Source organism: Molossus molossus, unplaced genomic scaffold (genome assembly GCF_014108415.1).
Source record: "Molossus molossus isolate mMolMol1 unplaced genomic scaffold, mMolMol1.p scaffold_m16_p_11, whole genome shotgun sequence".
Lineage (NCBI taxonomy): Eukaryota > Metazoa > Chordata > Mammalia > Chiroptera > Molossidae > Molossus > Molossus molossus.
This window is the reverse complement of record NW_023425346.1, coordinates 48,871,868-48,898,551: the sequence shown is the minus strand read 5'-3', so window position 1 is coordinate 48,898,551 and position 26,684 is coordinate 48,871,868. Positions and strand designations below refer to the sequence as shown.

Sequence of the window (26,684 nt, the reverse complement as noted above, 5' to 3'; positions counted from 1 at the left end):
ATAAGTAATCAGGTAAGAGGCCAGTTTTGCTATTTTTGCTTTGAGCTGAAGACAGAATTTGAATTTCTAATGTCCCTGAGGTTCACAATTGGGGAGCGTGGTTGCTGGGATGATTGTTTAAGATGCTAGCAGCTCCGTCTTGCCCTCCAGCCTACAACCTGCTTAGCGCGGTCCTTGGAACTGGCCGAGCACACAGTGTGCAGAGCAGAGAGGCTGCGAACGAGGGCAGGACACAGCTCTGCTTCTGGCGGCCCCCGAGAGAACAGGCTGGAAATAGAGGCCCCAGAACGAGGCAGTAAATCAGCCACATTAACTGAGAGACTTTCATGAAAGGACTGAAATTCACATGAAGACTTTATGGCCACTTGTGAAATCGGCCCAAATCCGAGGAGATGTTAGAGCACTTGCATGTTTTCAGGAAACGGCGACTGTTTAGCGGCTGCAGTTTGCATGTGGTCGGGACGCCCTGACACCGTGAATACTGACTTGGGTGGGCAGCATTTATGCAGCTTTTCACTCCACGAGCTCATGTTTCTGGCTTGGATCACCAGCCGAGCTTGGTGTCGGGAACATGTCAGGAAACGGGTGAGGAGGCCAAAAGAAGTCTGATGATAACTGTGCAGATTGGTGGCCCCGGGCAAACCTCGTGTGCATGTCAGTTTGCTTGTGTGGGCAGAAGAAAGACGGAGGGGATGTTACCATCTATGAAACTGCAGATATCTCAGAAAGGAAGTGTTAAGAGGGCAACAGAGGGAGATAAAATGATGCTTATAATGATGGTTTGTAAAGAGAAATAATCCATGTTGAGTACATCAGTCCCCCCTAAGAGGTGCTTTTCCTTTGTGTGATTTCAGCTACCCCCAGTTTGAAAATATTAAATGGAAGATTCCAGAAATAAACAATTCAAAAGATTTAAATTGCACTTTGTTCTGAGTAGTATGATAACATTTCACACCATCCAACTTTGTTCTGACCCAGACGTGAAGCCTCTTTTTGTCCAGTGTATCCACCCTGGATATTTCTCCCACCTGTAGTCACTTAGTAGCCATCCTGATTATTATGTCAACTGCCACAGTGATTTTGCAGTTTCATCATGCTTTAGTTCAGGTCATGCTTATTTTGCTTAATAATGGCCACAAAGCACAAGAGTAGTGATGCTGGCAATTCAGATGTGCCAAGGAGCGCCTAACACGCTGCTTTTAAGGTGTGTACGCAGAGGGGGAAACACAGAATATATAGGGTTCTGTACTATCCACAGTTTCAGGCATCCACAGGGGGTCTGCTGTATATAATTCTCATTGGTTGCCCTTTGCAGCTGATGGATTAAATGAAATAAACTAATTTGTACAAAATCTATGTATCTAAGTTCTCAGTTAACCTTAGAGAAAAATAAAATCGGCAGATTTCTTTCTACTTATAAGCTTTCTCCTTGAAACACTTTTCCCAAAATATCATTGTTTATTATTTATCTTAAATGTTTTTTATCTTAAAATATTCCAGTAACTTTTCAGATCCCTAATGAGTGATGCAGTAGACAATTTGATAATGAAAAACAGGGCCTTCTTCCCTAATGTCTTCGATAGTAACTTCTCTTTCCCTCACCAACAGCCCTCACTTGACCTCAGTACTTGACACTGAGGTTTGGCTATGGAAAGAGGAGGGTGTTACATTTCCATCATCATTACCTTTTGATAATGTTGCTCACAAACTGTACCCCAAGCCAGAAGAGTCAACAGGAAGAGTGACTCCTCTATTCAAGTCCCAACTAGATCCTGACGCCGTGAGAATGAATGGGTCTCTGATGAGCCTGGCTGATCGTGAACATACATCCTCACTGTCAAGCTCAGGACACACAGCCTTCAATGCTTGACCCTGTTCGGCCGACTGGGGATTGTTCAAGGTGGCTGTTCACTGGTCTGACAGATCACTGTGCTCCGAAAACATTAAAACATGTACCCAAGTCATAAAGGTTAACCGGCCACTGTATTTTGTGACTTTGATAAAAATGGGCGCAGAGAGTTGAGAGAATTTATAGGACAGGAGTTCAAATGTCCTGACCTTTTATTTCCAAAGAAACAATGCCGGGTACTACCTCTCCTTGGTGCTTTGTGCTGCCCTCTCCTGGCTCATACATGTCTCAGTAATGAGTGTTGAGAAAAACCAAGTGGTGGAAACATTGGTGTCATTTCTCCTTTGCATTAGAAAGTAATTTCTCATTTTCTGAAAGTGAGGTCAACGTATAAAGTTAATTCCAAATTAACTATATATTAGTAATTTAGATGTGTGGAAGATATAAGCGGGTGTAGAAAATACATAAGAGTAATTTATATGGATTTCATAATGTCTGTGAAAAAGAAATGATTTTGCAGCTAATTGCATCATTAGTCAAGTTTCCTGAATTATTGATGTGAAAATCCATTGTTATTGGAAATAATTTGGACACTCTTCTCCATGTTTGTGTTTTACAGTGGCTGCTAACTTACAGAAGATTGTAGATGATCCCAAAGCTTTAAAAACCTTGACATTTAAGTTGGTAAGTGGAAAGTTATGGGGAAAAGGTAACTATTTTGCCACGTGGTGCCATCAAGGAATAATAGTGGTTCTATACCCTGCTCTGTAACTTCGTTGCTACTCTCTTCTTTTGGGATCTATTTTGCATCCGTCATTTGCCCATTCAGCATTTGGGAACATTTTCTGATCGTGACCGGAAATGCCCTCTTCCACCAGCAGTTCTTTCACCCTTACATCTTGAACGAAGAGTGGCCGCTCGAGGAGTCTGGGACACCAGGCCAGTTTGCTTCCCGTTTGTGTGCCAGCTTGACCATACAGAACAGAATTAAACCGAACCCCAGCAACACTCTTTCTCCCCCCACACCCCCAGGATTAAAACATTTATTACGTGGATGATGCATTTCATAGTTTTCAGTAATTGGGGTTTTTTGTTTGTTATTTTTAATCCTCGCCTGAGGATATTTTTTTTTATTTATCTTCAGAGAGAGTAGGGGGGAGAGAGAAACATCCACATGAGAGGGACACATCAACTGGTTGCCTCCCACACGACCCCAGCCAGGGCCGGGGACAAACCGCAACACGTGCCCATGACCAGACTCGAACCCGAGACTCTTTGGTCCATGGGCCGACGACGCTCTAACTGCTGAGCCAAACCGGCCAGGACAGTGTTTGGTTTTTCTAAAGAGCACTTTATTTCCAGTCCAGTGACACACAGTGCTGTAGTCGTGTCAGGTGGATGTTGTGCACAGCCAGGCGAGCTACACCTGCAGTCGCTTGCAGCGTTCTTTCTGGCCATTGATATAATTAAGGTCTGATCTTAAAACAAGTCACTCAATGCCCTGTTTGCTAAAACTTTTCCTAAAGCAGTCCTGAAGCAAAAGCTAAGTGGTTCTAGCTTTTTAAAAATTGAGGCTGGTTATTGTGAAAGTGGAATTGGGAGCCATTGTGGAAAGCTCACCACAGGCTCGTGGACAAAAGCGTTCTAACTGCACGTTGCCAATCGCAGTAACAGTGTCTCAGAGGGAGCTGCTCCAGCAGTTTTTCTGCACAAGTGGGTTTTTAATTTAATAACTGGGGTCACTGTCAAACCAAGAAATTGTGATCATGGCCCGAAATGGAGAGGAGTCCAAAGAGACAAAAGTGACTATTCCTTGAAAGTTTTAACAAGCCTCACATTAAGTGACTTATTTTTAAACTATAAATCAGTCTTATCAAGGGCCAGTCAGAATGCTGCAAGCAATTTAAGGTCTAGATGACCAGCACTTCACTGTGTACAACACGTATTGATGTTCTGTCTCTTTTATGTCTTGTGAAAATTTATTGGAAATGGTGTGTGGCCCACAATGCTCAGTGGTTGGTTATTGTAAATGTAGCCTGGTGCCAATTAGCTTTCTGGTTCTCGGTTCTCATCTGATTTCAGGTAGGTAGGCTGTGTGATTCGCACAGAATTTATCTGGTGAAATTTGTGGTAGTAAAAATTTTTATTCAGACTTAGAGTGATAGATTGAAAATTCCACCTTCTTGCTCAGGACTCGTCTGTCACCTCTCATGTTTCCAATTCACCTGCATCTCTGTAAACATGTTTCGTGTGTATGAAAATCTGTTGGTGAAGGTGTCTCTCTGTGCCAGCATTTCAAGCAATATTAATGCTTCTTTCTTCATACCCTTAGAAAAGGTATACTGCCTCAAGAACATTTTTCTAATTTTGGACATGTAATCAGAGAGATGAGAACAGACTTAAACTTTCCGTGCTGGCTTATCCCCACTGTCTCTCCACTTGCTTCCATCCAAACGAGGAGGAGCAACCCTGACCCTTTCCTACAGCCGAAGGTTTTATACAAACAGCTCCTCTACTGTCTCAGAACAGAAGAGTCATAGGACACTCCCCTCATCACCTACTCTAACCAGTTTTCCTTTTCTGGATTCTCTCCTCTTCCTGCCTACCACTCGCCAGCCTCCGGCTCTATTTCCCACACCGTGGCTACAGTCAGAGGAATTCTTGTACAAGTCCCAACTACTTCAAATACCTGAGTGGCCTCCCACTGCCCTCTCCTAAACCTCAAACCTCGGACCCTGGCTAAGGAAGCCCTCCCCAGTCAGACTTCCCTCTAGGTCTCCTGCTTACCCTGTCCCCATTCCTTCCTTCCTTCCTTCTCTGTCCCCTTGTTCCTTCCTGTTTTCATCTGTTGGCCCTTCGTGTGTCCTTTCCCCTCTCACTCAGATACCCTTCCTCTCCAGCCTCAACAGTGCCCAGGCGTCCACGTGTTCCAACCCTGCCTGGTGTTCACTGTCTCTGGGAAGTTCTCTCTGATTGCCGGTCCTGGTTCAGGTGCTCCTCCTCTATTCTCCCCCACAGGGATTGTATTGAAATGCGGTAGAATCTTATTTGTATCTCTAGGAAGTCTAGAGACGTCACGTGGACAGATTCGTGTCTTGGCTCCCCCAGTGCCTAGCACGTAGCAGGAGCCTGGCCGTAATTAAAATGGATCAGAATAATACAATGCTCATTTAGAAAAACGTATCTTCATAGGACACTAGCATCTTGGTAAAACCACAGAGATTCAAATTCATGTGCCTCCGTTCATCACGTTTGTTAGTTTATTGAAAAATGAAAGATCAAAGTATTTCACAACCACTTTTTCTCATAAGCCACTGCTACTTATAGTGCTTTGGTCTCTCAGCTCCTGAACGTTTTAATCTCAGAGTTTTCCTTGCGTTCTGAAGGAGACCGTTAGGGACCGAACTTTGTTTAAAGAACTGTAGTATCTTGGTACTGTGGTCCTTACCTTGCTAGTGCCTGGGTCCTACACCAGACGTCCTACTTTAATTGTTCTTGGTGCAGCCTGGGCTTTGGGAATTTTGAAAACACCCCTGGTGCGTCCAGGTGTGGGCTCCTTCCCACCCTACTCCACCACTATTGGGAACATTTGGCTCACGTCTTATCTTGTCTATCTGCTTGTGTAAGAAAAACAGTGGCACAAAGGGTACATAAAGAAGTGCAATTTACTTTTGTCTCTGCCCAGTCCTGAGCTTTAAATACATTTGACAGATAAGTGAAGTATGATTTCTGTGTTGACATGGCCAGGGACAGGCAGATCAGTGTTTTTAAAATCACTTTTAACCAAGTGGCTCAGGCATAGAGGGCATTTCAGCTCAGGAATAAATGCGGGTTTGCCGTGTCTGTCTGTTGTAAGACAAGGCTCCACGAATGTTTTGTAAAGCAAATGAGTCTTGCTGTATGATATTTAATTTGCCCTTGAAGATAGAATACAAAATTGCAAGTACATGTAATTCACATCCAATTGGTACACATTTACATGAACATTATAGATTTTAGTTACTGAACATGCAGGTTGCAATTTCATGAGCATTTTGGTAATTAACCATGAAAGGGTCTTATTTTTAGAGGCTCTCAGCTTTGGTGTAGTTGGAGGCTGCATATCTAAGGTGACATTTTCCAAAGAAAACAAAGCTGGGAGATGGTCAGGAAAGTCCACGGAGCAGGCTTCACCAGGAACAACCTGGCAACAGTGTAATCCTAGGGCCCTCAGGGCCTGAGGAGCCAGACTCTGGGCGGGGTCGTAGGGATCTGTTTTTAACAAACCTTCAGGGGATTCTGATGCGGGCTCAGGTGTGATAACCTTTGCTTCAAAGGAAATTTGGAGGTTCACTAGGGTAGAACAGTGGTCCTCAAACTCTACCAACCTTTGATTCCCCTGGCAAGCTCAACATATCCCGGTACCCAGACCATACCCCAGAGCAATCACAACCTCGGGTGAACACGGGCAGTGATCGGTGTGTTCCCAAGCTCTCCAGGTGGTTTTCAAGGGAATCCTTGGGGATTCAGCTCCTCCTCGGGCAGGAGTCCACACTTGAGTGAGAACATCATTATGCTGAGTTCCTGGAACTGATGATACATTTCCCTTCAAACCACACTTCGCAAGTGTGGGCCTTGGCATTCTGGGGTTCCTTGAGACCCTTTTTAGGGGATACTGGGTGTGAAAACTCTTCATCATAATACTGTTAACTTGCCCTTTGCATTGTGTTGACATTGGTCGAAAAGCCATGTGGGTAAACGGCTAATGTCGGCCAGAATTAAGGCAGGAGCATCAGACTACTGGTGGCCATCGCATTCCTCAAAGCCACGCATGCGCGCTCTGTAAAAAAGTGTTAATACCAAAAAGCCAGTTTCATTTAATAATTTTTCTAATAAGGCAAGAAATATTATAGATTTTATTAAATCTCCTTGAGGACACGTTTTTTAATATTCTGTGTGACGAGAAGCAGTTCTTAAGAATACTCAGATACGCCCTGGCCAGTTTGGCTCAGCAGTTAGAGTGTCAGCCTGCAGACCAAAGAGTCCTGGGTTCAATTCTGGTCAAGGGCATGTGCCTCGGTTTGTCCCTGGGTCATGCAGGTGGCAACCAGTGTTTCTCTCTCCCTTCCACTCTGTTGAAGATAAATGTAAAAATATCCTTGGGTACATTGTATCTTGTGAGCTGAACTACCTATTTCCTCCTTTTTCCCATGGAACACCGTTTTTACTTGGAAGAATAACTGATAAACTGTGGTTATTCAGACAAGGGATATAGCAGATAGTCTTTCCAAAATGAACCAAGTAAGCCTAGCAATTCAAGGAAAATGACTGACAGTATTTATTAATAATAATACATTTTAGCTTTTGAGCAAAAACAGGATTTTGGAAAACTTGCATCTGCCACTCTACATTTGACAACTCCCCCGGACTTAAAGACTTTTCTGATGAGATTGGTGATACTAATGAAGATGATTTGTTGACATGGTATAATGACATGTTGTTATATTGTATGAAATATGTCAACATTGGAAAACCTGCATAACTCCACCATGCTGCACAATCAAGCATGGGTAACAGATCCATTCAGACTTCCTTGCAAGACAGCAGAGCAGGTGAGCGCTGTGCTCCTCCCACGACCACATCAAACTGTAAACCACCATCGTTGAGAACCATGGGAAGACTAGCTGAACAGAAATTCTGTAAGGATATAAAGCAGCAGCCAGGACAAGACTGGTGGGAGGGGTGGGTACACATAACCAGCAGGCCCCACACCCACATGGGGTGATTAAGAATCGAAGGGATATCTTGGCTGCACAGATCCTCTCAGGAGTAGGGGTCCCAGCGCCAGGAAGAGGAGTCTCCGTACATCTGGCTGTGAAGACCAGTGAGAATTGCATCTGAGTGAGACAGAGGGCTGCTGGATTCCAGGACTTTATCTTCTTTTATCCTCACCTGAGGATATTTTCCCATCCAACTGCAGATGGAGTGGGAGGGAGAGAAACACATCGACGTGTTGCCTCCCGCAGGACGCCGGCCAGGGCTTTCTCTTGCGGAGCCCACGCGTGGACTTTGCTCACTCACAGACTCACTTGCTCTGGGCTCCAGTGAAGGGGCCGCAGCTCCAGCAGTGCCAGGGGAAACTGGGAAGGAAGTGAACTGGCTGGCTTCAGGGTGAGGGCTGGAGTCAGAAGCACTGCGGACGCCATTGCTCCTCTGTTGAACTGTTTTCCCACCCAGCCTGCAGGTCTGCACCAAATCTGAGCTCACCATTCCCCTCTGCACCGGTGATTCCGAGACCCTACCCGACGCACATGTCAGGCCCAAGCCTCCCTGTGGCGTTTCCACCCAAGCAGCCTGCCTCCGTGTACCCCTTACTAAGCAGACACAAGCTTGGCACAGTTGGTGACTGGTCTCAACTTGCATTGTAGCATCCATCACGGGGCCCCAAGCCTGGCATAAGTGGCGGCCAGCCTCAGTCCACATTGTGGTGCCCACCAAAGGGTCCCAAACTCAGCACTTAGGAGCTCCTATCAGGTGGCCCCAAGACGGTCAAAAATAGAGGCTGACCTTGGCCTGCACTCAGCACCCCCAACTAGCTCCACAAATAAATCTGAAGGGTGGACTCGGCTGGCACCTGAGCCCTGCTCTGGGGGTAAGCCCCTCTCCGACAGCTTGTCCACTGCAGTCATAGCCAGCCACCCTGAGGGTCAGTGCTAAGAGCAATCAAGACACTCCTGGGCCCTAGCCAGTTTGGCTCAGCAGTTAGAGTGTCATCCCGCAGACCAGAGAGACCCAGGTTCGGTTCCCCCTAAGGGCACGTGCCTCGGTTGCAGTTTGTCCCCGGTTGGGGCCGTGTGGGTGGCAACCAGTTGATGTTTCTCTTCCTCTCTCTCTTCCTCCCTTGTCTGGAGATAAATGCAAAAATGTCCTTGGGTGAGGATAAAAAAGACACTCAGCTCAAGGGGCCAAAGATACAGCAATGCTGGGCCCCACAGGGCCCCCACTACTTATCTCAAGAAGCAAGAAAAATCTCAAATCTAACCTTCAACCTATAGGAACTAGAAATAGAGGAACAAACAAAGCCAAAGTGAGTAAGAAAATGTGATACTATATTTAGAGAATCCTAAAGATTCCACCAAAAAAACTATTAGAACTAATACATGAATTGGGTCAAACAGCAGTATACAAAATAAATATTCAGAAATCAGTTAAATTTTTATACATCAATAACAAAGATATGAAGACGATCTTGTTTACAGTTGTATCAAAAACAGTGTCTAGTACTCAAAAAAATAGGACATTTGAAGAATGAAATTGAATAAAGATACAAATAAATGGAAGGATATACCATGCTCGTGGAGAGGAAGAATTGACAGCAAAATGTCCATACTACTCAAAGCAATCTATAGATTCACAACAATCTCTATCAAATACCAGTGTCATGTTTCACACAACTAGAACAAATAATATTAAAACTTCTATGGAATCACAAAAATCGCTGGCTAGCCAAAGCAATCTTATGAGAAAAAAAAAAAAAAAGTTCAAGATATCATGCTACCTGATATCAAACTATTCTACAAGACTATAGTAACCAAAACAGCAGGGGACTAGCATAAAAGCAGACCCACAGATCAAACCCATACCTCTGTGGTCAACTAATCTATGACAAAGAAGGCAAGAATACACAAATACACAATGGGAAAATGGGAGTCTTCAATAAATGGTGTTGGGAAAGCTGGGCAGATAAATTCAAAAGAATAAAACGGGATCACTTTCTTACACCATATACAAAAATAATCTCAAAAATGGGTGGAAGACTTAAATGTAAGACTAGATACCATAAAACTCCTTGAAGAAAACATAGGCAGTGAACTTTTTGGTATTGCGCTTAGTAATATTTTTTGGGGTATGTCTTCTAGCACCAGGGAAACAAAAGAAAAAAAGTAACAAATGGGATTACATCAAACTAAAGAGTTTTTTGTACCCCAAAGGTAACCAACAAAACAAAAAGACAACCTACTGAATGGGAGAAGATATTTGCCAACAATACATTCAATAAGTCATTAATATGCAAAATATATAAAGAACTCATATAATTTAACACCAGAAAAACAAAGAATCTGCTTTAAACATGAGCAGAGTATCTGAATAGACTTTTCTCCAAAGAGGACATATAGATGGCCAAAAAGACATATGAAAAGATGTTCAACATCACTCACCATCAGGGAATGCAAATCAAAACCATACTGAGATATCACCACACCTGTCAGAATTGCTGTCATCAATAAATCAACAAACACGAATTGCCAAAGATGTGGAGAGAAGGGAACTTCACAGTACACTGTTGGAATTGCATGTTGGTACAGCCTCTGTGGAAAATAGTTTGGAGGTTCCTCAAAAAATGAAACCACTGCCATATGACCCAGCCATCCCACATCTGGGTTTTTATCCTGGGCTATCCTAATCACTAATTAGAAAAGATATATGCACCGCCAGTGTTCGTTACAGCATTATGTGCAAGAGCCAAGATATAGAAGCAACCTAAGTGTTCATTGATAGAGGAATGGATAAAGAAATGGTACATATAGATAATGGAATATTACCCAGCCATAAAAACAATAAAATCTTGCCATTTGCAACAACCTGAATGAACATAAAAGGTATTATGCTAAGTGTATAAGTCAGACTGAGAAAGAAATACCATTTGATGTCACTTATATGTGTATTGTAAAAAAAAACAACAAAAAAAAAAACCCAACCAACAAAGCAAAGTCATAGAGAACAAATTGATGGTTGGCAGATGGGAAGGGGGAGGTAATTGAAAAAGGTGAAGGGATTAAGAACAAATTGCCAGCTATAAAAACAGTCACAGGCAAGGGAATATAGTCAGTAATATTTTTATAACTATGTGTGGTGTCAGAATGGTACTACGCTTCATATTGTAGTGGTCACTTTGTAAATTATATAAATATCTAATCACTATATTGTACACCTGAAACTAATATAATATTGTATGTCGACTGCAATGGAAAAATGTAAAGATCTGTTCCACGATCGGCCAATGGATTTTAGTATAGCAGACTATGAAAAAAAGTTTAATGCTGTGGTTTCAGATTCCACATTACAACTAAGCTTTAAGACACTACCACTTGGGCAGTAATTGGTATGGCAATAAAGGATATCCGTAAGTGTCCAGAAAGGCTATTAAAATACTCTTTTTTTCAACAACTACATATTTGTGTGAGGCTGGATTATCTTCGTCCACTCTTCAAGGAAAACAACATCAACAGTAGATGGAATGCAGAAGCAGGTGTGAGAACTCAGCCATCTTCTACTAAGGAAGACATTGTAAACATTTGCAAAATGTAAAGCAATGCCAGTCTTCTCAAATGTTTCTTTTGGTATAAACTGTAGTTTTCAATGAAGGTTTTATTTATAGTAGCATGTAATGGGTATATTTTGTTCAATGAATTAGTAAATGAATATTTTTGAAATTTTTCAGTTTTAATTTCTAAGACAGTATAAATAAATGTAACCTACATAAACGTGTTTAAAGTACATAACATTTGCCCTGGCCGGTTTGGCTCAGCGGTTGGAGCATCGGCCTGCGGTCCAGAGAGACTCGGGTTCAGTTCCCGCTAAGGGCACGTACCTCGGTTGCGGTTTGTCCCCGGCCCTGGTTGGGTTGTGCAGGTGGCAGCCACTCGGTGTGTCCCTTTCACGTCGATTTTTCTCTCTCTCTCCCTCCCACTCTAGCTGAACAAAAAAAAAGGAAAAATATCCTCGGGTGAGGATAAAAAAATATATATATAACATTTTTCTTAGTTTCTAAGAGATGTTAGTACAATAAATATAGCCTACATAAACATAAGCTTTTGAAGTCCTCGATAATTTTTAAGACTGTAAAGGGATCCTGAGACCACAAAGTTTGATTTTCTTTCTTCCAGATTTCAGAATCATTCACACATTGCCGCCTCTAGTGTCTTTGCAGGCCAGTGAAAGGCACCAGAGCTCCGCTTTGGCTAAGAGAAGGAGCGCGGTGGAGCGTGGAGAAAGGGCTGAGCGCCTCGAGGCAGAGCCAGGCGACCTGGCCCGAGCCCCTTGCGGGGAGGACAGTCTAGTGTAGCCGCAGGAGGCTCTGGGCCATGGGTGGGATGTGGACAGACAGCCTGTGACGTGCCCACAGTAACCACGGTTCGGTCACCCACTCTCACTACAGATTCTCACTTCCGTTACTATTCACAAAAAGGATTTAGAATTTTTCTTTTATTTCTGTTCGGTTTAACTGCTACGGGATATTTTGTTTTTCTTCCTAATCATTTGAACCTCCTGCCATTCACATCACCAAATTCCTGACGGAGCTTTCAGATGCGCTCCCTACTCGCCAGCCTTACCTCCCTCACCAGCAGCACTAGCGTCCCCAGATGTCCATCAGTTTGCCTGTTAATTACAGATGGTCTCTGCCCCCACTCAGTGGGTTGCATAAGTGACGTGCGCAGTAACGAAGAAGGGAAGGTGTAGGGAGATTGATAAACAGTGATAGTAGAATGAGGAAATTGGTGGGGGGGCGGTGAATATGACAGTCTCAGCATGAAAAACACCCACCCGAAAATCTCAGCTGAACAGCCTTCTGTGCCTGAAGTGCTTTGTTAAAAGCGATAAGGGAAGGAATGTTTCTGGTCTGCCCCTGGCAGTGGGAACTGCACTTCACTGAATCTTATCTGTCAAGTAAGACTGAAGAAATCACTGGGTAGGCACAAAGTAAAATGTTTAAATGCTAACTAATGTTCCTATGCTTTAGGCTATTGATTTTCTTATATAAGGATAACTACTGCACTGAATGTTATTTTAAAGGTAATTATTTTGAAATATTCAAGTTGTGTGTTCTAATTAGCTGCTTGAAGGAAAATGCTGGGTTGACAAAGGCTGGGTTTAGGTGCTGCTTTGTGAGAGCAGGCGCATTGTGATGTTGGGAAAGGGCTTTCTTTTTCCACAGGAAACCAATTACTTCGACAATAATTTAGCAAGAAAAGGTTTGCATGGTCCTTTGGTAATGAGTTGCCCATTTCCAGTCATCCATCAGATTTTTTTTTTCTCTCCAGTTGTGGTACTTATATAATGTCCAGTTCTGATTCGTGTACTGTGGTGAGCTGAGCACCTGTGTTAGTGGGAGGTGAGAAGGAAAATAGAAATAATTTATGAATTAGGACCAGTGAGAGGTTTGATGGGCAGTGGCTTATTTCCAATTCCTTTTGAAGAAAAATAATAAAGTATTTGACACGCTATAATTTAAGCCAATTTTAGGCAATAAATATGTCCTAAAATATTAGAAACAAAATTCTGTTGTGGCAAAATATCTATTGTACCTTTTCCTGTAAAAATTACTGCCTGGTATTTAGATAGCAGTCATCTATGGAGAGCCATTCTACTGGGTGGCTGCTCCTTTTTCTGGCCAGTTTTACTGAGGAGATGATTCCGTTAAAAACCAAATTACCCCCCAGTTGACTTCTTAGGTCTCTTCTGCTGCCCATTTTCATAATACTCTTTTTAAAACGTGTTATTAAGGAGCTCTAATTTGAAAGTATATTTAAAAACCACCCGAGTTGTTGAAAACGCGCGTGTGGTTCCTTGGCAGTTCCAAGCTGAGCCCCTGGGCACAGTGGTGCTTTAGCGGGTCACGAACCCCGTCTCCCGTCTTCGACAGCATGACCACCTGACTTCTTACAGCAGTTAGCAAGCACCCAGTGGTCACTTATGAGTTTGATTCTCCCGGAAGAAGGGGGACACGTGGTCCCATACCGAATACGCCTGTGCCTGCTTCTGCCATCACATGGACAAGTTTGCCAAACCAGCCCTCAAGGTTTTGTTGTTTTTCATTTTCAGGCTTCTGGCTGTGATGGGTCCGAGATTCCTGATGAAGTGAAGCTGATCGGGTTTGCTCAGTTGAGTGTCAGCTGATATATATCCCTCGATGTGCCCTGATCTGCCATGGCCCCTGCCCACACTCCCCCTCGCCCTCCCTACACCTTCCCACCCCCCTCACGCCCAGTTCCCAGCAAAATCGGAAGATTGTGAAGAGGCCAGCTTCGACGAAATGGGATAAAAAAGAATTTTTTTAAACTTAACACTCCGAGTCCTGCTTTATTCTCTAGCAATCCACAGTATAAGAACAAGCAAATGCCACAGCTGCACGACTGTTGCTAATTTTTCCAAAAGCTATTTAATGTTCTTAGCAATTAATTCGGATATCCCTTAAGTGAAAAGAATCTGAAACACACTCAGGTGGTCCCATTTATTGGCAACAAAAGGAATTTTTTCTATCAGAAGCTATTTCTTCTTTGGTTGTTGTTCTGTTAGACTTTAACTGTACATCTGACAATGCTGCCTCTTTTATGTTGTCTTTAGGATTAATATACTTATAAAAATTAAGATTTATTAGCCAAACTTGAATTCTAGTTTTAAAACTGACTGTGAATTTTATTTTTCATATATTTATGCATTACACACCTTAGCTATGAAAAGTTTTTGATTATATGCTTCTTGCAGTAAATCTCTTGTTATTTAAACAAAAAAGTTTCAGGTCTATCTTTGGAGTATTTATAACTTCTGATTTTTGAGATGACTGAATTAAGAACTAGGATGCTTATTCTTTTGGTTTGTTTGCCGAAAAACCAATCCGCAATCTGATTGTCTCCCGGGAGAGGGAGGTGCCTTGCAAACTTTCATATTAAGAATGTGCCTGAGGCTGCTTTACTCTGGAATAGTCTCAGATCTAAAATTTCCTCTACATAAAGTGGCATCTGTAAGTTTTGCTTCATTGGAACATTTAGAATGCTATATAAAATGTTGCCATTCTGTTAGATTGCGAATTATGTACCCATCTCTGATTTGACATCTCCTTAAATGATAGGATTTGTTGTCCCAAAGGTGATAAACTTGAAAATCCCAGAATCTGAGTTTTACTTGAAATTCTGCAGAATACCCAGATGGAGTAAAAACTACAGAAGGGGTTTTGTGCAATGACTAAAAGGTTAAATGCTGTTAAGTTTCAAGAATAAATACTTTCAATTCAAGTAGCCCTCTGCTTGACTACATATTATGGAATGGTCAACCTTAGGATTTTCAAAATTGGAATCTAAACTTTCAGGGAGGTGGGCTCCCAGGATGGTACCATTTGCTCTTTCCTTGCTAACCCTAGATATGGCAGCTCTTTAATGTCCTTTAAAAAGCAAATATATATTACTAAGGAAAACAAAGTTATTTATAATTGCCTTGTCATGATTGTTAAGGTGTTCTAGAGCCATTTGCATACAATTTAATGTAATACCATTCCATTCTATTGTTTACACAACGATTACTCAAAGATGACTGCAAAGGTAAAAGGAAAATAAAAGTATTGCACAAAGAAATTGTGTCATTGTTCTGTTCTCCCTTTCGGTATCATCTGCATTGCTACAGCGGTATCTAGCACATTCATAAAATTGCTAGTAAGCATTAACTAGAGAAAAGTGTTCTGGAGGAAGAATAAGAATCCATCCAGTCACAGGAAATCAGATTTGACAAATAACCTGAATTAGCCTTAGGAGAAAAATGAACATTCACACTTCACGCAGACAGTCTTTGAATTACAACCATAGGGCTATGGACGGGCCTAGGATGGTGACATAGGAAGACCCCAAACTCATCCCCTCCCACGAACACATCAAATCTACACCCAGAGACAAAACTGTGACCCCTGAAAAAGAACTGAGGGCTGACTGAACGGCTTCTGCACAGCACATGAGAGCTCGCACAGGAATGGGTAGTAGAGCTAGAGACAGCATCGCGGGAACCCTGTCCTGCAGGAGGGGGGAAATACCGAGGGGCCTGCGCACAGACTCACACACCAGGGACACAGCAAAAAGTGGTTTTAATGGCACCTAAACAACATGAGAAGGAAATCCATTTACTGACCAGAAAGTATCTGCCAAACAGGAGGGAAACAGAGAACTTGCCATTGTTGGAGGCACCCGAGTGCCATGTGTTGCACTTCCTCTCCACCTGGATTGCTTGGGCAGGATCCTGATCCAGGTGTTCTAGCCAGCGGGCCAAGGCTAGCTCTGTGCGCCAGGCCCACTCCCTGGCTCCCAGGCTTGCACAGGGACTTCCTGCAGCATGCGCCTGCTTCAGCTACTCCTCCAGGCTCCAGCACAGCTTGCCCCCAGGGCCCAAGTGTGCTCCAAGTACAGCCCCAGTCATCCTGCTAAGGTGACCCTGGCACAGCTTGTACCTGGTACTTCCCATGGCCTGTTTCTGCTTTTGGTACAGACTCTGGCATGACTTGCCCCTGGGATTTCCTGTGCCCAAACTTAATCCAGCTCCATCTGTAACCTGCTCACCAAGGCAGCTCCAGTTTGCCTGTCCCCCGGGTCTCTCTGCAGCTCATGCCCGCTCTAACTGCAGCTAGCCTGCCAAAGACATATCACACACCCAATCTACAAAGGGAAAGCTCTCTAAGTCCACTCCTTAAGGACCTGAAGAGGTTGCTCTTTCACCTAATTCATAGAAGCACAGACGGCCAAAATGAGGCTAGAGAAATATTTTCCAAATGAAAGACAAGGACAAAAACTCAAGAAAAATAAAAGTGAGGCAAGCAATCTCCAGATAAAGTTCAAAACAGTGGTTATAAAGATGCTCAACAGCCCTGGTCGGTTTGGCTCAGTTGTTGGAGTGTCAGCCTGTGGACTAGAGAGTCCCGAGTTCGGTTCCTGCTAAGGGCATGTACCTTGGTTGTGATTTGTCCCGGACCCCGGTTGGGGTCGTGTGGGTGGCAACCAGTCAATCTGTCTCTCTCACATTGATGTTTCTCTCTCTCTCTCTTCCTCCCTCTCTCCCCCTCTGTCTGAAGATAAATGCAAAAATGTCCTTGAGTGAGGATTAAAAGAAAAAAAAAAAAAGATGCTCAACAAACTCAGAAGAATAGATGAACTCAGTGAGAACTTCAACAAAGAGATTTAAAATATGAAAAGGAACCAATCGGAACTGAAGAATACAAGAACAAAAGAAAAATACATGGCTCTCAACCTTCCTAATGCCGTGACCCTTTAATACAGTTCCTCATGTTGTGGTGACCCCCAACCATAAAATTATTTTTGTTGCTACTTCATAACTGTAATTTTGCTACTGTTATGTCTTAGGCGACTCCTGTGAAAGGGTCATTTGACCCCCAAAGGGGTAGCGACCCACAGGTTAAAAACAACTGCTTAGAGGGAATCAACTGATTAAATGACGCAGAAGAATGAGTCAGCAAGCTGGAAGACATTGTGGTGGAAATGACCCAATGAGAACAGAAAAAACAATTTTTTAAATGAGAATAGTAAGGGACCTCTAGGACAACATGAAACATATCAACATTCCCATCATGGGTGCAACCCAGCAGGAGACGAGAGAGAGATGGACGGAAGCCTAATTGAAAAATAATGGCTGAAACTCCCTTAACCTGGTGAAGGAAACAGACATCCAAGTACAGGAAGCACAGAGAGTCTCACAAAAAGAACCCAAAGAGGCCCAAACTAAGACATGTCATAATTAAAATTCCCAAAGTTAGAGAATCTTAAAAGCAGCTGGATAAGTACAAGAGATTCTCCCATAACACATATCAGCTGATTTTCAGCAGAAACTTTGTAGCCCCAGTTAATAGCGCAAGGTATTAAAAGGGATAAAAGAGAAATTTAAAACCAAAAATACTCTACCCTGGAAGATTACCATTCAGAATCGAAGGAGAGAGAACTTCCTGGACAAGCAAAAGCTAAAGGAATTCATCACCACTAAAACAGCACTATAAGAAATGTTAAAGAGACTTCATTTAAAGAGGAAAAGCCAAAACTAAAAATAAGAAAATATATGAATGAAAAAACTCACTCATAAAGGCAAAGATTTAGTAAAAGTAGTGGGTCATACAATTTAAAGTTAGTATGAAGGTTAAATGACAAAGTAGTAAGATCATGTATCAGTAAATTAAGGGATACAAGCACTCAAAAGATGTAAAATATATCAAAAACAAATGCAAGTGGGTAAAAATATAGTGCTCTTAGAATGCATTCAAACTAAGCAATTACCAACTTAAAATAGATTACTATAAGCATAGCTTGTTATATATACATGACTCTCATAGTATAACATGAATATATATATAAAACATAATAAATGTACAAAAATAAAGAAAAATGAAACCAAACCATCACTACAGAAAGCATTCAATATACAAGAGAAGAAAGGGAAGAAGAAAGGAATTACAAAAACAATGAAAAAACAAATTCATATTAATTTAAATGTAAATGAACTAAATGCTCCAATCAAAAGACATAGGAAGGATGATGGGGAAAAAGACCTGTATATATGCTGCCTACAAGAGGCTCACTTAAGATAGAGAGTGACAGTGAAGAGATGGAAAAAGATATTTTATGAAAATGGAAATGAAAGCTTGGGTAGCAATACTTATATCAGAAAAAATAGATTTTTAATTTATTTTACTTTATTTATTTTAGAGAGAGAGGAAGGGAGAGGGGGAGAGAGAGAGAGAGAGATCGAAACATTGATGAGAGAGAACATTGATTGGCTGCCTCCTGCATGCCCCCCACTGGGGATTTGACCCACAACTTAGGCATGTGCCCTGACCAGGAATCGAACCAGCAACCTCTTGGTGCATGGGTCGATGTTCAACCACTGGGCCACACTGGCCAGACCAAAATAGATTTTTGAAACAAAGATGGTAATAAGACAAGGGCATTTCATAATGATAAAGGGATGATTCAAAGAAGAGGATATAACTCTTATATTTACCCACCCAGTGCAGGAGCACCTAAATACATAAAACAAATATATATACATATATATATATATATATATATATATATATATATATATATAAATAAATAAATAAAGGGAGAGATTGACAGTAATACAATGAAAGTTTCTTTAACAGCCCATTGACATCAGTGGTTAGATCATGCAGACAGAAAATCAACAAGGAAACAGTGGCCTTAAATGATACATTAATCCACCTGGGCTTATTAGAGATGTATAGGACATTCCACCTCAAAACTACAGAATACATATTTCTTTTCAAGAGCACGTGGGACATTTTCCAGGATAGACCACGTTAGGCAATAAAATAAGTCTCAGTAAATTTAGCAAGATAGAAATTATATCAGTTGTCTTCTCTGACTATAATGTATGAAACTAGAACTCAATTACAAGAAGAAAAATAGAAATAATGCAAATATATGGAGGCTAAACAACATGCTACTAAACAATCAATGAGTTAATGAATAAATCAAGGAGGAAATCAAAAGTATCTTCAGACAAATGAAAATGAAAACACAATAATCCAAAACTTTTGGGACACAGCCAAAGCAATTCTAAGAAAAAATCCATAGTGACAGAGGCCTACCTCAAGAAACAAGAAAACTCTCAAACAATCTACCCTTTCACCTGTCCTAAAGGTAATAGAAAAAGACTAAACAAAGCCCCTAGTCAGTAGAAGGAAGGAAATAATAAACATCAGTAAGGAAATAAATAAAATAGAGCCTAAAAAAAGAAAATAACAAAACTAAAAGCTGGTTCTTTGAAAGATAAATAAAATAGATGAAACTTTAGCCAGACTAAACAAGAAAAAAAGGAGTGTCCAAGTGAAATAAGAAATGAAAGAGGAGAAGTTTCAGTAGACCCCAGAAATACAAAGGCGTGTAGGGAAATATATAAACAATTATGTAACAATAAACTGGACAACCTAGAAAGAATGGACAAAATACTATAAACAAAAAATCCTAAGACGGAATCACAGGAAGAAACAAAATCTGAACAAATAACTGCTAATGAAATCAAATGAGTCATCAAAAGTCCCAACAAAGTCCAGGACCAAATCACTTCATGGGTGGATTTTACCTATCCTCCAACTATTCAAAAAATGAAGAGGAAGAAAAGCTCCCAAACTCATTCTATGAGGTCACCATTACTCTGATACCAAACTGAGACCAAAACACTACAGACAAAGCAATTTATAGGCTAGTATTCCTGAACAACATAGATGCAAACCAAATTCAGCAATACAGTAAAAAGATCAGAAACCATGATTAAGTGGGCTTTATTCCAGGGATGGAAGGTTTGTTCAATATCTGCAAATCAATCAACATGATACACCACATAAAATGTAGAATAGAATATGATCATCTCAATAGATTCAGAAAAAGCAATTTGACAAAATTCAACATACAGTTGTTATAAAAACTCTCACAAAGTGAGTAAAGAGGGATCATATTTCAACATAATAAAGACCATATATGATAAACTAACAGCTAACATCATACCCGATGGTAAAAAGCTGAAAGCTTTTTCTCTAAGACACCACTCTTATTTAATACAGTATTGGAAGTCCTAGCCACAGCATTAGACAAGAATAGAAATAAAAGGCATCCAAATTAGAAAGAAGTAAAGCTGTCACTATTTGGAAATGACATACTGTATAAAGAAAACCCTAAATTCTCCACCCACAATTTAGGAATAAACTTAGGCCTTGGCCAGTGTGGCTCAATTGGTTGGAGTGTCATCCTGTACACCAAAACGTGGCTAGTTCATTTCCCAGTCGGCACATACCCAGCTTGAGAGTTCAGTTCCCATTTGGGACATGTGCAGGAGGCAACCAATCCATGTTTCTTTCTCTCTCTCTCTCTCTCTCTCTCTCTCTCTCTCTTTCTCTCTCTCTCTCTCTTCCCTCCTTCCTCTAAGATCAATAAAAAGACATTATTTCAGGAAAGTTACAGGCTACAAAATTAATATTCAGAAATTAGTTGCATTTTTAGGCAATAATGAACTGTCAGCAAGAGAAATTAAGAAAACAGTCCTATTTACAATTGCATCAGAAAGAATAAAATACTTAGGAATAAATTTACCAAGGAGGTAAAAGACCTGGTACTTTGAAAACTATAAGAAATTGATGAAAGAAAATGAAGAAGACACAAATAAATGAAAGGATATATACTATGCTCCTGGATTGGAAGATTTAGTAGCATTAAAATTTCCTTTTTACCCAAAATAAGCTACAGAGTCAATGCAATCTCTATCAAAATACCAATGGCATTTTTTACAGAACTAGAACAAATAATTCTAAAATTTATATAGTACCACAAAAGATCCCAAGTAGCCAGATCAATTTTGAGAAGAAAGGAACAAAGCTGGAGGTATCACACTCCTTGATTTCAAATTATACTACAAAGCTATAGTAATAGGAAAGTATCATACTGGCACAAAAACAGACACATAAATCAATGGAATAGAATAGAAAGCCCAGAAATAAATCCATACTTATATAGTCAACCTTTGACAAAGGAGGAAAGAATATACATTGGGGGAAATTACAGTCTCTTTAATAAATGGTGCTGGGAAAACCGGCTAGATACGTGCAAAAAAAGTGAAACTAGAACACTTTCTTACACAGTATTAAAAAATAAACTCAAAATAGGTTAAAGACTTAATGATTAAACTCCTAGAAGAAAATATAGGCAGTAAACTCTTTGATATTTTTCTTTAGCAATATTTAGGGGGTGGGGGGAGCATTATGTCTCCTCGGGCACAATAGCAAAAATAAACAAACCGGACTAAATGAAACTAATATGCTTTTGTATAGCAAAGGAAACCAAGAAAACAAAAAGACAACCTACTTGGAAGAAGATAATTGCAAAGTACATATCCAATAAGAGGTTCATCTCCAGAAACATATAAAGAACTCATACAATTCAACACCTAAAATAAATAAGCCCATTATTGGGGGACATATGCAATAGTGTCAATAAAAAAAAATTTAAATTAAAAAATAAATATCAAAAGAAAATAACTAAGTTGGAGAAAAAGAAAAATAGGCTAAGGACCTGAACAGACATTTTTCTAAAGAGGATATACAGATGACCAACATATAAAAAGATACTCAAAATCATTAATTATCTGGGAAATGCAAGTCAAATCCAAAAGGAGATACCACTTTATATCTGTCAAAATGGCTATTATAAAAATCTCAACAAAGAGTAAGTATTGTGAGGATGTGGACAAAGGTGAACTGTTGATGGTATTGTAAACTGGTACAGCCACTATGCAAAACAATATGGAGGTTCCTCAAAAAATTAAAAACAGAGCTACCATATGACCCAGTAATTCCACTTCTGGGTATTTACTCAAAGAAACAAAACACTAATTTGAAGAGATACAGGCACTCCTCTGTTCATTGCAGCATTGTTTACAATAGCCAACATATGGAAGCAACCCAGGTGTTCATCGCAGATGAATGGATAAAGAAATGGTACATCTACACAATGGACTATTACTCTGCTATAAAAAAGAATTAAATCTTGGCATTTGTGACAACATGGATGGACCTAGAGAGTATTATGTTAAGTGAAATAAGTCAGACAGAGAAAGACAAATGCCATGTTATGTCACTTATATGTGGAATCTAAAAAAAAAAAAAAACAAATAAAATGAAACAAACTCATAGATACAGAGAACAAACTCCTAGTTGCCAGAGGGGAGGTATGTACAAGTGGAAGGGGATTAAAAAATATAAACTTCTAGCATTGGCTGGAGTTCTCGGTGCTTAGAGCATTGGCCTGCACAACCCAAGGGTTGCAGATTCAATTCCCAGTCAAGGGCAGGTACCTGGGTTGCAGGTTCAATCTCTGACCTGAGTCAGGGTGCATGCAGGAGGCAACTAAATTATATGTTCCTCTCTCGCTCCCTCCTTCACCTTTCTCTAAAAATCAATGGGAAAAATATCCTCAGATGAGGATTAACCAAGAGGAAAGAGAGGGAGAGAAAGAAAGAGAGAAAGAAAAACTTCTAGTTATAAAATAAGGTATTGTGATATGATGTACAGCATAGGGAATATAGTCAATAATATTATAAGTATACTCAGTGACAGATGGTTACTAGACTTATGGCGATGATCACTTTTAAGGTATATAAGTGTTGAAGCAGTCTGTTGTACATCTGAAACTAATATAATATTGTATGTCACTGCAATTTAAAATAAAAAAAAAATTAATAAACCTAAAACTGTAGGTCTGCAGGGGACAAGAGAGAATAATTTCTGCCAACGGCTTCGGTTTCGTGCAGCGGGCACTTGGGCCTGGAGTGGCTCCGTGACTCGTCCAAGGCCCTTCACAGCTCCCAGCAGCACTAGACTCCCAGGGTCCTGGTTTCCCAACATCCAGAGCATGTTCTTAACATTCTTCTGTACAATCACAGGCAGAAACAGTATCAAGACGGTCTCCTCCACTCAGAGAGTAAAAGTACATGAATAACTGGAGAACCCTTATTTTGCAACCTGTTGTCAGGTATCATTTAATATCTGTATGTAATGTATTCCCATATTGTACCAAATGGTGTTTGAGGAGTTTATATACATTCATATAATAGGATAAAGATGTAAAAATACATAAAGAAATTAGGATGAAGAGTCAATAAGAATTGGTCCACCAGATAAATGCAAGGGTAAAGTTAGGACACAGAAAGAATGAGGTCGTTCCTAACTGCGAGAGGGGTGCAGCGATTTAGATAGAGCTTCCAGCCCACCAACAGTGAAAGAAATGTCTGATCAGACACAGCCTACACTTTCTGTGATACTTTTGTTTTTGTTTTTTAAAGGTAGAAGAAACCTGATTTTTCCTAGTAATAAAGCCTGAAATGAAATTCTAGGAAGTTGGAGTTACGTATTCAGAAACTTAAAAACTTTCAAAACATGCATACAACCCTGGCCAGCTGGTTCAGTTGGTTGGAGCATCATCCTGTACACCAAAATGTGGCAAGTTCGATTCCCAGTCAGGGCACATACCCAGGTTACAGGTTCTATTCCCAGTTGGGGCATGTGTGGGAGGCAACTAGTCGATGTCTCTCTCTCTCTCTCTCTCTTTTTCTCTCTCTTTCTCTCTCTTCCCCTCCCTCCCTTCCTCTCTCTTAAATCAATTAAAAATAAAATAGATTAAAAATAAAATTAAAAAAGAAACCATGCATGCAATACATACCAAGTTTTGAACACTTTCCTTTTCAAGTACTCTCAGTGAAGGCCCAGAGGTAGGTTCCACGATAGGAAATGCTGGTTAGCAAGGAGTTGAGAACATGGTCCAAGCAGTTACTCTCATTTGTGGTTCCAAAAGGTGCAGTAATCAAAGTTCCAGTTTAAAGGAATGACAGGAGTACCTATGATTTAGCCAGTCCAGTTAGTTGAGCTTCTGATTAAACATGGCAGCACCACTGTGCTGTGGTTCTGCTCACTGACCTAAACATCCCTAAACACAGATATTTGCTGTATGTTTGGGCAAACAGAAGAGTTTACAGCCTTTCTGTAAAACCAAGGCACCGGCATCTCATACATCGAAAGCATACAAAAACACTTCTGCATCTACTGGGCCGCTCCTGTGGTCAACTGGTAAAGACGTGAACTGGAAGTTCCCTTTTCTCTCATCGTAACTCTATTCTGATATGAACAAAGTGCTTTTCGATATTTACATTTTTTATTATTGATTTGAGAGAGAGAGAGCAAGGGAGAGGGAGAGAAATATTGATTGGTGCAACTGGGGTTTGTGCCCTAACCAGGAATCGAACCCATAACCCCTTGGTGCATGGGATGATGCTCCAACTAACTGAGCCACACCAGCAAGGGCTGGTTTTCTGTATTTAAAACAACTTTTAGAAAGGCCTATAAATCGTATGTGATGAAAATGTTTTAATTAAAAATATTATCCTTGTAAAGTCCCCTATATCTTATATACCGTGTACTTGCAAATACGCTAGCTAGCCACTTCATCGTCCCTGACTGAGGAGGGTGCAGTGGTTGTCTGCAGAGGAGGAGCCAGGAAGTCCCTCAAAAAATAACTGTAGTCCTGTATGCAATGACCTCAGCATGGGCAATTTTCATATCAGAACTTTTAAAAAAAATTTTTTTTTCTTCATTAATTTTTTAGAGAGAGGAAGGGGGAGAGAGAGAGAGAGAAAGAGAGAAACATCGATGAGAGAGAACATCGATTGGCCGCTTCCTGCATGCCCCCCACTGGGGATCTGGCCCACAACCTGGGCATGTGCCCTGACAGGGAATCGAACTGGCGACTTCTAGTGCGTGGGTTGACACTCAACCACTGAGCCACACCAGCCGGGCTTGTATCAGGACTTTTAATCACTCATTCCAATAATGTACCCATGGTCTGTTTAGTGTTAAGCAATATGCTTTCCTGGTAAATCCTTCAAATTAAAATTAGTGAGCAGAATCTACTGTTAAGTAAATCATAGAGAGGGTGAATAAGAGCCAATTAACATTGGAGGGCTTCTGCCCAAAATGGGGATTTGCTTTCAATAGTAAATGATCTTAGGTCTTCTTTCTTGGAAGTATATTTGATGAGAGAAGCTGTTGCTTAGTGAGGCCCATTTAGTTTGATAGTAAAATAATTTGATCAGTTTAAAGTAAAATATGTACCCATCCCTTATAGCTGAGAGGAGCTTCTAGCTTATCCAAAACTGGCTGTTATAGTTACAGATCAGCTTAAAGGGAACACACATATTCCTGTTCTGCTGCTGCACACATCTTTTATCCAATCTGTTAGGAAATCCCACTTAACACTTCTGACTTTCCCCTGGATATTAAGGGGCTCGTAGGGTATAAGTCATGTGCCAGGGTGGGTAGTACTAGAACATTCCCTCAGGGCCAGACTATTCCAACCTAGAATATGTAATACTTTCCAGGGTTCTAGGTTTCAAGAAGTCAATCATTAGGCCTAATAACCATAAGTGAATGGCCTTATTATTTTTTTAATCCTCACCCAAGGATATGTTTGAGTTTAGAAGGAGAAGTAGAGTGGGGGAGGGGGAGGGAGGGAGGGAGAGAGAGAGAGAAACACTGATTCGAGAGAGAGAGAGATCAGTTGCCTCCTGTATGTGCCCCACCCAGGGATTGAAGCCACAACCCAGGTATGTACCCTGACCTGGAATTGAACTCTCGACCCTTCCATGTACGGGACGATGCTCCAACCAATGGAGCCACACCAGCCAGGGCAACAGATGGCTTTTAACTGACAATGTCCATTGTGTATTGGCATAAATTTAAAAAATTCAAGTATAAGAGGTTTGTGAGTGTTTTCTTTAAGCTGATGCAATACTTCTTGGAGTTTGCTGCCTGGAATGTGCACCACCAGGAATGATTAAAATGTGTAATGCATGCAAATTGTGTGGCCTGTAAGAGCATATGTTTAAAGTATGATAAAGTGACGACTCCCTCGAGGGCCCTAGATACAATACTGTCAACACCCAAAACACCACCAAATAATAACAATAATAATAATAATAATAAAGGCTGGCATTCCACTGGAAAGAAGAGCCACTGAAAAAAATGGTTAAAAGTACCTGTTTCCAAAAGGTCCGAGTGATTGCTTAGATGCTATTTTGCTGTAGAGAAAATGCACGGTCAAATACCAGTGATGTCACGGTATCCGCCGCCTTGTGCCATGCTCACCAAACCTAGCCAGGGCTAGTTGGAGGATCTAAGAGTAGTGAAGAAAATTCTGCAAAATTTGATTATCAGCTTCTGTGCACTTTGTGCCAAACCAGAAGATGGCATTTGTATGTATTTTGCACCCCTAGTTGAACAGCTGAGACAAACAAAACTTCCCCTACATGAGTGGAAGTCGACAAAACAAGCATCGTTAGCTGAAGAGACTCATTAAGCCCATAACATTTAGCTCATAACTCATCAAAGGGCAAGGGATGTTATTAAAAGTTACTATCGTATGTGGTTATTTGAATATGCTACAGAATAATAAAAGATCAGTAACAGAATAATCAT

The 26,684-nt window shown here is 40.9% G+C and overlaps 1 protein-coding gene across 4 annotated transcripts in view; it reads left to right on the top strand.

Annotated features, from left to right (window-relative positions):
* STK39 (serine/threonine kinase 39) overlaps positions 1-15,235 on the top strand; it is a 291,825-nt gene extending 276,590 nt beyond the window's left edge. For all 4 annotated transcript variants that reach the window (XM_036253502.1, XM_036253503.1, XM_036253505.1 and 1 more), the window contains exons 17-18: positions 2,469-2,533; positions 13,712-15,235. In XM_036253502.1, coding sequence (XP_036109395.1) covers positions 2,469-2,533; positions 13,712-13,786 — 140 coding nt within the window. In that variant the 3' untranslated portion in view covers positions 13,787-15,235. The remainder of the gene's footprint in view (positions 1-2,468; positions 2,534-13,711) is intronic.
* Positions 15,236-26,684: the final 11,449 nt, after the last annotated feature.